Genomic DNA, 16,146 nt, shown 5'->3' with positions numbered 1-16,146 from the left:
CTGAGGACAGTCAGCCATTACAGCTCCCAGAGGGCCTCTCACTGTTTCAAGGCAAGGAAGAAGCTGGAAAACCTTATTCAGAAGCTTACCACAGCTTCCAGATAGACTGGCTGAAGGAAAAGTGTGTGTTGGGGTCACTGAAGGGCATGAGGCCTACCACAATGGGACAGCAGAAATGTGTATTGCTCCAAGCCAGTGCTGTATCTCGGGAAAGGACTAAGCCCCGCCTTTGGGAGACAGTGCACTCAGATGAAGAGATACTCTCAAGAAAGAAATGCTTCAGCCACTTACATGGTGGTCGGACTCCTGGACCGCTTCTGGTGCCATCAATCTCATTTCCATCCCTATCCACACACCAGCAATATCCACTGCCAGCATGGCACTGTGTGGGTAGGTAATTCCCATGCTCATCACACTGGGGAATGAAGTGACCAACTCTTACATCCCTTGGGAAAAAAGCACCTCCACTGCCAAGAGCTACTTCCCGTTCATGCTGGCATTTGGTCTTTTCTACTTCTGGGGAAAAAACCAAGAGAACAAAACAAACCCCAGTGAATATTTCTGTTTCAGTTAATAATTACAGTCCATTAACAGTTAGCATACACTGACCACCTACACACAAGAATTCTTACCTCTAGTGGAACATGACATTGTTACAAACCTTGAAGGCATGTGACTTCAGAAGAGCTTCAACCAGTCTGCCCTACGTAAGTGTGACACATTTGCTTTAAACTTATTTTATCTTTCACTGCCTAGTTTGAAAGAGAACAAACAGGTCACCTGCATCTTCCTTCATTGAAGGGTCATAAACAGAAGTTGGAAAACACCTTGAAGCAGATGAGCAAGAACATTCTGTCTGACTTTTGACCCTGCTGTCTACTCACTGGCAATTATCCATGGGCCCTAAAATGTGGCTAATTAGATAGACCCTACAGTGGCTGAAGGTTTTTTTGTAATGCTAAAAGTCGAGATTCCCTTCAAAGCCACAAGAGAAAACCACAACACGAGGCAGATGCCAAACTCTCTACAGATCTTAGGAGATGAAGCAATTAATTGCTATGATGTATATTAGGTTTTTAAAGTTCGGTTATGAAGTTCGAGCACTCATTTGATTCTTCTGGATCTAAGAAAGAAACTGGAGGGAAAGGTTGTCCGCTCCCTGGCGAAGCACAGAGAAACATACCATAGACATTGGCTACATCACATACATATATATTACTGCAGAGACTACAAAGGAAAGAAAGTTTTCAGATGTCAAATCAGGACATTCAGGGATCTGGCTCTTTATGTTTCAATTTTACAAAATAGTCTGAACTAAAATTTACACCTTCTTATTATATTATCTATCATGCAGTAGGGAAAGTCATCTGGATCAATATATCTTCTAGAAGCCAAAGAACTTAATGAAATTAAAAGAATACAATGAAAATAATATATATCCTTCTCCAGACAAAGAAATCTGGCTTGGTTTTACCACACACTTGAGATCCCTGGGAGAGAAAGACATAATTATGGGAGAGTATCCTTTGCCTGTCAATGATTTCTACAGACATTTAGAAATACTTAGTCCAAACTGTCTGCTGAAGTGTCTTTAACACTACAATTCCATTTACTCCTTTACTTGTTTTTACACTGCCAGGATTAGGACAGGATTTGTTTTTTGTGGCTCAGACTAGACTGACCCCAGCTGAGCAAAAAGCTAATCCCATGCATCTACAGACTGTTGTGGTGTAAATCTCTGTCCTGTAAAAAAGAAGGGAGGTTTTTATTGATATTTAAACCAGTTATGCAAGCAAAAGCTTTGGACAAGTTTCATGCACCTGGACATAATTAGAGAAACATAAATGACTGGAGAACAGCTCACTGAACAACTGCAATATTTGGCATCAGTTTTAATGTGGGTGGTGGAGAGCCTTGAATCAACCTACAAAACCAGGCCCTGTGGGAAAGCCTCCATTATCTGTCTCAGATTTTGTTTTCATGTATTCAGTGTCCTGTGCAGTATGCAGGTAAAGGAAATGTTGATTCCAAGTAAACAGATGGCTTTGCCACAGTTTTTTTTATTCTAAACTTTCATTAAAGGCAGTGTTCACAGAAGAAAACAGGGGGAACACTGAGTATTGGTAAACTACTCCCCATGCATATTTTGTCCAGTGCAGAAAAAAAAAAATCCTAATTTCATTCCAATCAGCTTTGAGAAACACTATTAACTCCTGCTCAGTAGGATATTTAAAAAAGGTAGAAATTATTCCTTTTCTTCTTTGCATCAGAAACCCATAAAAATAGGGTATATATCAACAGGTTACAATTTGTTACTCAATATTCTATGTGAATTATGGAAAGGAGGGTGTATACAATCCCAGGTAGGACCCAGTGGTTACACATAAAATATATTAGTGTTATCAGCAACTTGAAATACCAATATCTGTTCTAATTTAAAGACAATGGTCTTGATCACTGCAAGTTCTCTTAAAAAATACAATCAGAATTCCTGAGTAAAATCTGCAGATATTAATGTGAACAATCTCACAAATGGTCTGCTTATGCACTTAACAACACCAAAGTCAAGACACTTGTCAAACAAAATAATTTTCAAAATTAGTATTGAATTTCTAGAAGGCAGAGCATATGGTTGGTTCTTTATAAAAACCAGTCAATGCTGAATTTTTACTTACATAAAAATATTTGCAAATACCCTATTGTCACTCACTTTTAGGAATAAAGGTGTATTTTACTACTTTTTGGCTCATGAAAATCCCTTATACTAGTGATCACTTTATTAACAGTATCAAGTACAAAAAGTAATCAATGTCAAACAGATATTCTGAAATGAAAGAAAGCCAGGGTTACCATGTTCATCTATGCTGAGTCAATAATTTTAACACATCTTTCAACATTTTGTTTTGACTCCCTAATAAGAATTTAACCAGTATTAAAGCTTATAAATCAAACAAGTGACTAAATTAAATGATAGTTCAACCAAGCATTTGGAATCCATTCTCCATTTTTTTTCTTCTTATCTCTGGATCATGGCCGGGATTACTATGCTTACAGCTAAGAGGCACCTAAAGAAATGTGAGTTGAAACCCAATCCAGTGTTGTAGCCTGTGCAACAACGAAGGCACAATAATATTGGATACAGATGACAGTGGGCTGGGATAAATAGTCTGCTTACACTGCTTATACTGTCATACCTTTTACTCAGTGATGGTAGGAGAAGATACTCTGATTTTGCAAGTTTTAAATAGCATTAAATAACTCTCTGAAATTAGTCTAGCTATGACAGAGTTTGAAAGATGAGATTGACATGACAAATAAAGCACATTTCCTACTTTGATGAGCTAACAGCAGAAGCTAGACAAAATGAGTAACAAGAAAGGACACATATTTAGGTAGATGAGATTGACATGACAAATGAAGCACATTTCCTGCTTTGATGAGCTAACAGCAGAAGCTAGACAAAATGAGTAACAAGAAAGGGCACATATTTAGGTAGCACCAGGGCTACTTCTTAAGCCAGCATCCAGACACAAACCTAAGAGCCAGTGAATTTCCTTCACTAGAGCAGCCTAAATGTTGTTTCTTCATGAGCCTGCCTTTAACATAAGTACTGTTGTATTGCGTCCAGTCAAGACTCTTTAAAGATACAGAACGATTAGGAGAGTTCTCTGATCTCGTGATTGGCATGAAGAAAAAGTCCATTAAATACAACTGGTAGTGCCAAGAGCAAATATCACCTACCTGGTGTAATGGTGCTGTTACACCTACTGCACCTGACTCTAGCAAATGGAAAACAAGCCACACCTGTTTCAAGGCTCCATATACAGGGATTACTAGCCCTGATTTTCAGGAGGTTCTTACCATTCTTGAAACCCATATTTGAAATGCAAGGCAAACGATCATGTCAGTGATGATAAAAATGGTTACACCAGGACTAGTTCATTCTGCTAGAGATGAAACAACCAGTAAAAGCAGGACCTAGGTAATCGTTGGTGATGAAAAAAAGCAGGGGGACCATCAGCTTTTCATTAACAGCAGGATCAAGTTACAGTATTTTTCAGTGTATGAATTTAAACATTACCAATCAGCATCTGCTGTAAAATTAAGTAAAACCCCATTCTCCCTGTGTTTTGCTTCAGTCGATGCTTGACTGCTGAAGGTAATACACTGGCCTAATAGCTTTGTGTTTTCCTATGGTGCACTATTTATGCCCATATGAGTGTATAATTTTTGAAACTAAGCACTTAATTTGGCAAATAATTAAAAACTGAAAGAAATCATCTGAGTCAGAAGTCAAGAGTCATGAACTAGTGATATCTTCGGTAAATTCCCATATTGCCTTAGTATTGCTTGTAAATTTCCCTATTAAGAAATTTAATTCCATCATTTGGATTCCAGAGGAAGATATACAACCATAGCTTGCATCATTTGTAGACGTGAAACAGGCCACATGAGAACGACAGGATGTAAATGTAGAGTTACGCTTCTTGGAATAAACTGCGTAGACAAGCCGCTAAAGATTAATCTATCTTTGAAATTACAACCCAAAAAAGCTATCAGCAGATCACAGCTCGGTGGTGTAAGGATTGTGAGAGGGTATAGAAAATTATGCAGCATATACACAGGGAATATACAGGCATAGAGAAGAGTAATAGGTTGGGGAGGTGATTAAAGAAATACTGCATCCAACTCTGGCAACCACAGCTCAAAATAACAGCGAGAAATTGAATGAGTGTACGGAAAAATGCTCCTAAGACAGAAACTGTAGAGCAGAACAGAGAATTAAGGTGCAATGAAGAATTTGTGTCCCATGGAACACAGTACAAGTCAGACTAAACACATAGAATGGTGCATCCTGAACCTCAGCTAAATGATCATTTTTCAGAAGAATCAATTTGTATTTTATGAGTATTAAACTTTTTTTTTCAGTTGATTAATGAATTACCAAAAGAAATCTGGAATTTAAAAGTCACTGAAATAGATTATGGATAAAAATGAAAATGGAAGTAGCATGAATATGGAAAATGAGATGAAAAACATACATGTACATATTTCTCACATATGTGAAGAAAGAAACAGAATGGAGAAAAAACCAAATAATTAAAGCCATAAACAAATATTCAAGGAATTTTTAGCCATAGATGATTGCTCTTGTAGCAGCCATGTAGAAAATTACTTATGGACTTCTCTTAAAAAGATGGAAGCTGAATAAAAGGATGAGAAACTGAGATGTATGGACTTCTCTTATTCAAATACCTATACTGACATTTTTAATTGCTGTCCTCAGATACTGGAGAAAAAAAAATTAAAAACTCAAATGAAAAAGCTTCCCTTTGTCCCTTCATTTTCCTTTGTAATTCCTCACTTACAGTTTTGTCCTGGTAAGTGTGTTTCTCATGTGAAACTTGTTGCACACAGATGATCAGACAACAGCTCTTAACAGTTCCTAGTTCCAAGAATCCAGGCTTGTTTCTGTTTAGTAAACAGTGTCTGGGGTCTGCAGGGGTAGAAACACTCAGACATCTGGTTTTTTTGAAATGGAAAAATGAAGCGTGAGGAAATAATGAAGTACAGGCTTCCTTAATAGCTGGGAGCAGCAGGACATTCCAGCATCATTAACTCTTTCATTAACATGCCCATTCACTCCTACAGAGATTCCCATGTCTGTGACTCAAATCCATTTTTCTTGTTAGTCTGCTTGTTTCAAGAGTTGCCATTGAGACTTAACAGTAGGTTTCATACAATAATAAAGACACCAAACAAGCAAGTAATTGTACACATGGGTTGGAACTGAGAACAGCAAAAAGAACTGAGTATTTGGATGAATGAAACTTTCCATGCTATAAACAACCAGGAAAAACTTCAGTTACTACACTGAAGCTTATTAGATCAAAACCTCAAAACCTTAGTGCGTAAAAAGGGGGAGAAAGGGTCTCTAATTACAGCTGAATACAATACAGCCTTCTCTGCAATCTCCATTCTGAAGCAACTCCAATGCTAGAGTAAACTAAACTACTTCTGTGAGGCTTCAGAAAGTATAGCTTGTTCCTGTCCCTGGCAATGATTAACTGATGGATCTATCCATTCTAGAAGCACTAAAACTTTAGCAACAGATGACACCCCAAGGGCAGCTATTGTTCTATTAACTCTAAGAAGGGAGCAGTCGCTAAGTTGTAAACATTGCCATTGCTGCAGACTAGCTCAGCAACACAAATACTTTATACTTCAGTCACAATTCAGCAAAAGTGGGACTTCTTATCTACTGAGATTTTTGATTTTTTTTTACTGCTCAGAACATTTAATGAGCAAAGATAATTGATACTGTGTTTCTAAAAGCCTGTCTTCTACTGGTAATACAAAACTATATTAAGAAGAATATCAGTGAGGCATATATAAAGACTAACAAAGCCTGACAGATCTCCACTCATTAAAACAGTAGAGACAAAACTCTTAAAAATATTTTGTTACTGTTATTAAAATTGTGACATGGAAAAATCCCTATTCAAGACAATTGTGTTAAGCACAGAATGTGAAAAAGTGTACAGGATAAATAGGAAATAAAGTAACTACAAAATAGTACCATGTGCTTAGCAGTTGAGTAGACACCCTAACAACTGCATAAGAAAAGGTGTTAAGAATAACAAAACAACCCCCTACTTAAGCAAATCATCACATACACTCAGAAGAAATTGTGTGCCTGTAATAAAGTTAATTGGTTGATTGCAAATATCAGTCTACCAAACCACCCGTTTCATCTACAAAGGCATGTGGCAGACATGAAAGTAATGTTTTTGCCTCTACATTTCTGCCTGAAGAACTGGAAGCTTTAAGGTTTCATTTGCTTCAAGTTATTCACATCAAGTTTCTTCTCTAGTAGAAATCATTTTGTTTTTATCAGCTGGATAGTTAGCTAAATATTTTGACACAGGTCATAAACACCAGTTAATTCCTCATTCATCTAGCACTAAAATGAAAATACACATGGGAAATTGTGTATGAAATGTTAGTTAAAAATTATATGAAAAGATGGACAAAGTGGTGAAAGCTATGCCTCAGAATTAAACACCAGAAATCCTCCTGAAATTTATCTATGATTTAAAAATCTACAAGGACTGGGTGATTTCACATAACGTGTTACTATGCACATGGTGAACTGTCATGTAAATATGATTTAAAACTAGAATCAGCTTTGTGATGTTTTTTTCTCTCCTCCATACAATCCTTTGCCTTTTGATTTCAAAAGCTGAGCATCCAATTGTGGGGGGGAAAAAAAGTCAGAAATTCAGAATTAGGGAATATAGAAGCAAAATAAAAATATTAAGTCTCAGGTAGTAACATCATACCACACTGACAAGCACGTTGAAGCAAGCACCTCCACTATTAAAAAATAACAGAACAACCCAACCAAGACACCCAAACGCTTTCTTTCCTTCTGGCTCTAGGATATTCTTGTGACTCTTGACTGCACAGTTTGAGTTTCAGTCTCTTGAGAAATGCCCACCAGCAAGAATTTTAGAGGAAGAAGAATTTGGTTTGAATATACTGAGAAGTTAGGGTTTATTTCCTGGCTGAAAGATTCACCATCTACAAAACCTGAGTGCTGTCCCATTGGTTTGCCATGCTTTTGAATTAAAGTAAAATAACACTATCTTGTGCTACAATGTTCCTTCCTCTTTCTTTTTTTTTTTTTTTAGCACACCTTCAAGATGAGTTTTATACTTCAAGCTTCAAAGTACAATGGAGAAACAGAAGTGTGAGGGTAAAGAACTTCCTCCTAAATAGAGAATAATCTGGATAAATACAGAAACAAGTAAGTGCCAGCTGGAAACGGTAGTCTTTTTAGACCACAGGCTGTATGTGGCACGTAGGCATCTAGATCTTACTGCAGACGAGCCTCGTGACTTTGGTCTCATTTTTCACTTTTCTCTTGTAAATATTGCATTCATTTGCATTGCCAACAATTCCAGATATTTTATGGTAAGTGATTACTGAGTATGCAAACCAAATCATCCCCACAGTCAAACCTTTACACAAGGCAACTTCAAAAGATAGTATCAGCTTGGGGTTGAAAACTGCTGGGGATAGAATAAACAAAGCATAAAATGGGACATTGAACAGGACATCGTGAAAAAGTGATAGCAGTCAAGATACAGTTTTGACACAAGCTTGGTAAAGTCCTAAACTTGAAAGACTTGAGAAGAACAAAGACAGCAATGTGGAAGTAGGCACTGTGTTTCAGAAGGGAATAAAATTAAGATACATATCCTCCAAATCCCAAATTATATTTCTGGTCCAACTTTCAAGAACTATAGAATTTTACCTCCTAACACACATCGGAAACCATCCCCACGATAACCTGCCTTGCAGTGGCAGCTGAAGGAGCCGGGAGTGTTGTAGCAGAAAGCATCTGGATGACAACGGCCCTGTTGACATTCATCTACATCTGTAAAAGAAAAGATCAGTCTCAGGTGACTGCTCCTTCTGATGGACAAATCAGAGTGATGAAATAAAGTACAAACCTGTCACATTTTCAGGCTCCTATTTTAGGGTAACTGATTAGACATACAGACAGTTCTTGGGAAATACATCTAGTACAGAAATGCAAGGGAGATAAAAAAAGGGGGCCAAAGAAGGGGAAGGGGAAGCATGCCTGTATTTTACATTCTCCATCCCAGCAAATCCCAAGATTCCCTTATTCTAAAGGGTAATAGGCAATATTAACTCACACAGTATTTTAGACATACATATCCATATTTCGTGAAGAAATGACTTAACATAGCAAGAGAAATAGGATTTGGTTAGCCATGTTTCCAACAGGTAATTAGGTAAAGCTCCCCCACTGCACTCAGACTGACATGAAACAGAATGCAATTTTTTTTACATAATCAGAGTATTATGTTTCACCATGTTTGTAATTTAAACCAATACAGTGCAAACAGTTGCAGCAGACAAAGGTCTGCAGCTGCAGATTCCTGCAGTTGTCTCATCTTGGACCTTCTATGAATCAAACATTGAAGAGAAAGAGAAATCCTTAATAAAAATTTCTGCCTCAGGGACTCAGACTAAGAAATTTCTTACTTGAAATGACAAGTAGATATAGGACACAGCAAATACCAGCCCAGGAGTGCAATGCAGAGTATCAAAGTGCCACAATAAATGGTGCTACCCACCCTCACAGGCTCGCCCATCTCCAGAGAAGCCAGGGAGGCAGGTGCAGATGTAGGCAGACCCTCCAGTGTACACACACTGAGCACGCTGAGGAATGTCACAGTTGTGTGTGCCCCTCTGGCAGTGGTTTACCTCATGGTCCACAGCTGCAGGTTAAATGTGTAAGAGAGGAGATGAAAATCCAAACTTTCCTTCACAAAGTCTAAGCCTCATAGTAAGTTCATACAAGAGAACGAACAACATCTGTGAAAGATTACAGGAGAGAAAGGAAACAAGGAACTGAGGGGTTTTTGCTCTGGGGATTTGGATTTCTTTCTTTTTTTTTCCTCTGAAATCTCCCCTTTCAGTAGTGTTAAATCTTATTAATGTTTTACAATGAATTGACTGTCCTCAGCACCTCACAGGTGCTTGTTAATATAGAATGGGGCAGAAAAGCTAGATAGTGACAGATCCCAATATCCATATCAGCTTTGGTTGTGAAAAGGAGTCCTGAATGAAGAAATGTAAGGCATCACACTGAGCTAACTCACATGTTAGCTAAGTGGCCAGTTCCCTGCACTGGCAATTATTTAGATGACCTGCTACACTAACCTAGTACTGACCCAGGGCTGCAGTCACTTGGCAACAAATAGGAGCTGTGACTCACTCAGTGGGAGATAAAAACATTTGTCAACTGCTGGAGAGATCTGGGACCAGACCTGCAGCTTTTCATAACTTTCTCATGTTGACAGCTGTGGCTCTGAAAGCACTGCACTACTTTGCACATAAATTGTTTTACGAAGTTGCTGGAGCTCTGCCTATGCTTACCTATAACATCAGAGAACAGGGAAGGAAATCATGGTACTTGAAATAGGAAGAGGTAAAATACTACAAAAATTTTGGGCCTGAAAATAGGGTGTCCAGTGTGTACATCTAGGAACAGAGTTCCAGCTGCTCTAACACTGAGGCTGTCTTTACACAATTATGACAAGGATTTGAAAGGGGGCCAAGACATGAGTCTACAATGTTCATTTCATCACAGCACACAGATGGAAACTACCACAGTGTCAGCAGGGAAATAACAAAAATCTTCTATCAGAGCCATATCTGAAAACACTCATTTTTTCTGTTTCTCTGGAGGAAATGACATCATTGTTAGAATCATTAATATCTTTATTTGATGAAGTAAGTTTCAGATTAAAAAGAAATTCATTAAAAACAGTATTATAAATACATAAGGTAAGAGCTGGACCTCAGAGGGAGTCTCCAAGTCTTTCTGTTTCTGATCCTACAAAAAGGAGGACAAGATTTATTTACAACTCTCTTATAAAGCTACTTAGTGAATCACACAGCTGGTATGAAAATAAAAGGCTGGTTCCAAAGGAGCTGAGTCAGAGCTGCTATCCCAGAGAAAATTGCAAAAGCACAGAGGGTTGCTGTTGCCCCTTTTGGGGTTCAAATTCTTGGTAGGTTATAAGACCCTCCACCGTGAAAAGATTATCATGACATTTATTTTCAATCTGTTGGGAAACTAGAGTTTATCTTCCCTCTCTTCAGCCTTAAAAATGCAATTTGTTTTTGGTTGAAGGAAGGGATCAAACTGAAATCCTTCAAGCTGGGCAAGGAATTACTTAGCACTTGCTAAAAGTGGAACATCAGCTTCATGGGAAAGTGGTAGAGTGAAGCTGGTGAGGTCATGGCTGGAGGGAAGAATGTTCCCTTTCAGGTCCAAGTCACAAAACTTCGGTTGGACATAATGGAAGGAACATAAAGCTGCTCTTCCACATCTCACCCTATCCCTACCACTGGCCTTGGTAGAAGGAGCTGCTTTTTCTGACTGTTCTGTGAGAAAGAGAATTAGGGTGCACTGTGACTTAGGGAACAGACATGAATTGTAATTCATACTGGAGCAGAGAAATTTGGCTTGTGAGAGAGTGCAATACACAGCATGCAAAGTCACAAACTCCAGGAAAGTAATGCTTCTCTCTGCTGTAAGATGAAGGGTCCTCACTCTTTGCTGAAGAGCAGTCTTTGCGATAATGAGCAATGACCTGGATGCATTAGCTGATCAAAGGGTAGCTAAACTTCCACCACAAAGCTGTCACAACAGAAGCAAAAAATCCTCAGCTGTTATCACTTCTTTCCAAAAGAAAGAGGAATTTCCAGCCATACTGGTAGTATAAAGTTTCCAGCCATACTGGAAGAGTGTGTATAGATTTTTTTTGGTACAGAATTACAGATTGCAACGAAAAATTCTAACAAGGAAAAAAAAAATCTCCATCCTATCCTGACAGTTGCAGCTCTAGAGGTAGAGTCATTATTCCTTTTTTGTTATTTGTCATTATCTCTCTTTTATCTACCATTTGTGGATTCCTTTTTCCAAAAGGAATTTCTACAACTTGAGTGAAAAATGGGGCAAAGAGGAAAAAGAAAAGATATCCCTTTTTAGGAGAACCTTAGTCTAGCAAATAGAGATTAACTCAGGCTTCCTCCAGAAAAAGTTGTTAAATTACAGAAAAATAAACTAGTTTAGGTGACAACTACTGAATTCGATATTTAATGGTCCATTTAAAAAGCTAAGAGCCAAATTGCAAATATTTTAACAGTGAAGTGATCTGAAGCTACAACTCTTTTTCATCATGATAAATTATCACTTTGGAATAAGTCTGCAATAGCCAAGACACATTGGTTTAGAGCTGTACACTATCTTGTCCAAGGGATGAATTTGTAACTGAAATCTCATCTGTTAAATTGAACTCTGGATTAGACATTAGCAGCAAAACACAAATCCCCAAAAAGTCCAAAGCACAGCACCTAGAAAATGCAGGAAAACCCAGTAATCATGAGCTGCAGCACAAAGTCCTGAACCCCACTCATGCTAAAAATCAGCACAGATCATGAAGCAGAGTTTTCTATCCCTGTGAGATGGATCACAGCCCAAAGGCTGGTGGGCAATGCTTTTGAGAAACATGAAACTCACCAACACAAGTCTGCCCATCTGCTGCAAACTGGTATCCCCCAACACACTCGCAGCGGTAGGTTCCCGGCTGGTTGTTGCAGTCTGCATTGCTGCCACACAGCCCTGGCTGTTCTGAACACTCATCAATATCTAGGGTGTTAAAAGGATCTCAGTTATTATAAAAATGCATTTAATATGGATGCCAGAAAAACAGAAACTGGGGAACTCCAGGTTAATAGCCGTCTTCTGTACTTCTGTCTATCCATGGCTTGGATAGACCATACCTCTTAAGAGATATTAATAACCTGAAAATAAGTTTTGAGGTAACTGTTACCTCAGTTAGTCTGCACCAAAAAGAAGAAAACAACCCAGGAGAAGTTCTATCATGGAGTAATAAGGGGATGCCACAGGAAATTGCAGAAGAAAGAGAAGCCAAAGAAAATGCAACCTTAGGTGATCAGAAGCAATGATAACTACTGGGGGAGCATGTACTCTAAGAAAGGCTTCCCCCTTCATTATCCATTGACATCTCTAATCCACTGCTGCCCAGCTCACAGCATCAGAGGTCTGGAAGGGACAGAGTGATGCCATTGTTTTCACTAGCAAGTTGATTAAAAGGTTGGAGTGGAAGGAGAGTTGTGCTTTGGGTTTTAAAAGCCCCAAAACTTTTTTAGGTAATAGGAATAACACGTTTCATTAACACACATTTTTTCTTGAAAACACTTATTAGTGCTGTGATTTGATTGCAAGGCAAAAACCAAACACACTAGGAATACAGAGTAGAACGAACTGGGAAATATGAGTCTTTTGGAACAGAAATGGATTTTCAAAGTAGATTGTGAAAAAGATAATTTCAATGAATTGCACATATCTGTGCTCTGTCGCATGTGCATTTCCTATTTCTCATCTCCCTTGAGAACTTTTAACCTAGCTGACTCATTTTAACCAGAACTTACAATACAGTAAAGTTCTGACAACTAAGTTCCCACATATTTTATAAAAAGATGAACTGGGTGGGAAAGATGCTTTGCAAGATAGGAAAACATACTCTTCAAGACAGACAAGCCTGCTTACTTTGATTATTGAGATACATAGCCCAGCAACCCTCTAACCTTAAAATCAGCCTCTCAGGGCAGTTCATTTTGCTGGAATGGCTAGTCCTGAGGGTCAATATACCCCAAGCAACATAAATTCTACACTAGCTTTCATTTTGCAATGTGTTGAAGTGTTTTGATACCGTAACAAACGTTTCCATCTCCGCGGAAGCCAATCGAACATTCGCAGAAAAAACGATTCCCAGTTCCTGGACGGCACACAGCATTGGTGTCACAGTTATGAGTGCCAGTGTAGCAAGGGTTCCGGTTAATATCAGCTGAACCATCTGGCAAGAGAGACCATATTTAGCCTTGATGACTCTTGTCCAAGTAATAGCACTCAGTTAAGGCCAGGAATGAGGTTCCAGGTTTAATGTGCTTATAATGCACATTAAACAAGGAAACATATTTTTTGCATCAGGAAGAAAGGGCCTTGCAGGTGATATCTTAGATATGTATTTAATAGCACCTGTATTCCTTGTTACTTGTACAGAGGACTACTGAGTTTAAAAAGAGCCACAAAAACCTCGCTAAAAAACAAGATAGAAAGAAAATTCATTTTCCAGTCACTGACACAAGACTCAAAACATGATTCCCAGTAGCTTGGTTTGTTCATTTAATGAGCAGAACTTTATTTTATAACAAACAAAAGTGAACACAACCTGGTTTTATACTCATCTGGTGTGCATTTTCAAATAATCTCCTTGCTTTCTTTCTGATATTAGTGGAAGCTTGGACAGCTCATCTAAAAAATACCTTTCAAAAGCAGCCTACAATTCAAAGATAAAATGCTATGTTTCAAGATAAATTATAGAAAATCATCCATGGTAAATCTCATTCCCCTCTTTTGCTCTCTTCTCTCTTTTAGGGGGGGACAGCGTCCCCCCAGAAAAAATGAATAGAGGAACTACAAATAAGGTAAAGATGAACAACACACTCCATGCATCCAAGTGTAAATAGATTCAAGGTGGTGTATTGAGAGTATTTCAAGGAATTAGACATAAACCCCAGTGACTTTCAACAACACAGCATCACTTAAATTCTCTTTCTCAAGTAAAAATAAAAATTTTCAATAATTCCATTTCTCTCCTTCACTGGTGGATCTGGACTGCTACTAAATAATGAAGTTAATTCATGTAACTCATTAACACCCATGTAGGGCAGGCTAAAAAAAAAATGGATGACTGCTCTTAATTGCTTACAAAAGAGAAAAGGCAAAATTTGTATACCTATCTAAAATACGTACCACTGATGGGGCCAATGGAATTGCTCATGGCGTATCGCAGGATCTGCTCATCCCTGTTGTACAGGACAAACACACTGTCCACCGAGAGCTGCTGAGTGGCAGGAGCAGAATGGGGGGAGTCATCATGGATGCATTCATCAAAGGAGATGGTCTGGCGCCACTGATAGGCACCCATGTAGGTGGCAGCCACTCCATCCCTTTCTGGCTCTGTCACCGTGTACTCCCTCGAGGACGATGAAGTGATCACTGTGACATGACAGCAAACACACTGATCAGAGCAGAGACTAAAAGCACCCTGTCAAATGCTATGCAAATGGGAATTTCAAAGGCTAGAAGCTGTGAAAGGGGATGCATTTCCATGAAAAGGAACAAGCACTGGAGTATACTTTGTTCTCAGGATCACAGTTTTTAGAAATAATTTGATATATTTTGACATATTTAAAAAATTCAACTTGGTGGATTTCTACGTAATGAAAGGAAAATTCAACTCAGCAAACTCAGATTGCTTTAGGTTCCTTTTCAGGTCCCCAAGCTAAGGACAGTCATCTCACCAGCCTAAACTACACCCACTTTTTAGTTCATTGCAGGCTACTAGCCTTGGATTTTAACAGAGCCCCGAAGAAGCTGCATGTCTGAGAGCTCCTGCATGCTTCACAATAGTTTTCTATACTAGGAAAAATTGTGAACAAAACTCTTCAAAAAGATCTGGGCTTGTGGATCTTCCCACTGTAGGAAGGGTCCTCAGAACACCAATATTCTTTGTTTGGACACCAGAACACACCTATATCAATCCACTTGCAGCAGCTGGCTAAAGCTGGATTTCTGCTAAGTCCATTAGATATGCCATAGGACAGCAGATTTGCAGCTGTTTGAGTCATCTCCCTCCAGCCCCTGACTTTACCACCATGGGAACAGCATTTCTGCCAAGTAGACAACTGTTCTGTAAAGCAGATACTGTCCAAACTCTCAAGTTGTTCAGCACAAAGCAGAAGCTTCCTGCTGCTTCCACTTCCTCCTCCTCCCAGTCCAAAACAACAGGCAAAGCACAAGCAGGTTCATTACTGACTACCAAACTCAGACATTAGTGAAAATAAGGCAGTGATGATGTAACCACACTATTTTCTAGCTCTAGCAACCAAAAGTGCACCCTTGGAGAAAAGTGCAGTATCTCCAGAATTCATGTGCACGTGGGTGCACCACAGGCTGCTTCATCTGTAGTATTCATCTCTTTGATGGCTGGCTGGCCATCAGGAAAACTCCAACCTCACTTCTCCACTTTCTGTATTGAAACACCCACCATTTTATCCAGGAAGAGGAAAGCAAAATAATTAAGCAAAACAAGATTGTCCTGTAAATAGTGAATGAAGAATGGTTCTCTTAGGAAACCTAGGATCTGTGAGAAAGCAATTGAGAGAGAGGAGTACTGAAGAGACAATGCAGGAAACTGATAAGGGAATTAAGAGGTAATTTCCAATTGGTTGTTAAAATTCAGCTCAAATAATACTGATAAATGCTTGCAGAGTCATTGTAATGAAGTTCACGTGAGACACAGTGGTAAACAATGGGTTTAGTCTCAAAGATCACAGCTCACTTAATGACATTACCACAAAAAGCTATACACCAGTACAGGGCTAAAGGGCTGTGGATTTACAAAGAAAACCTTTACTCCTTGTACACTGCCATCAACAGCATAAAAAAAA

The 16,146-nt window shown here is 38.7% G+C and overlaps 1 protein-coding gene across 1 annotated transcript in view; it reads right to left on the bottom strand.

The window, feature by feature from the left end:
* The window catches only part of NID1 (nidogen 1), a 43,386-nt gene that overhangs the window by 13,655 nt on the left and 13,585 nt on the right, over positions 1-16,146 (bottom strand). Inside the window, exons 8-13 of the mRNA XM_054629504.2 lie at positions 14,447-14,692; positions 13,344-13,487; positions 12,128-12,256; positions 9,171-9,314; positions 8,321-8,443; positions 292-516 (exon numbers count right to left, since the gene is read on the bottom strand). Of these exons, the coding sequence (XP_054485479.2) occupies positions 292-516; positions 8,321-8,443; positions 9,171-9,314; positions 12,128-12,256; positions 13,344-13,487; positions 14,447-14,692 (1,011 nt within the window). The remainder of the gene's footprint in view (positions 1-291; positions 517-8,320; positions 8,444-9,170; positions 9,315-12,127; positions 12,257-13,343; positions 13,488-14,446; positions 14,693-16,146) is intronic.

Source organism: Agelaius phoeniceus, chromosome 3 (assembly GCF_051311805.1).
Source record: "Agelaius phoeniceus isolate bAgePho1 chromosome 3, bAgePho1.hap1, whole genome shotgun sequence".
In the NCBI taxonomy this organism is placed as follows: Eukaryota; Metazoa; Chordata; class Aves; order Passeriformes; family Icteridae; genus Agelaius; species Agelaius phoeniceus.
The sequence above is the reverse complement of the archived record's forward strand: the minus strand, read 5'-3'. Positions and strand labels throughout refer to the sequence as shown.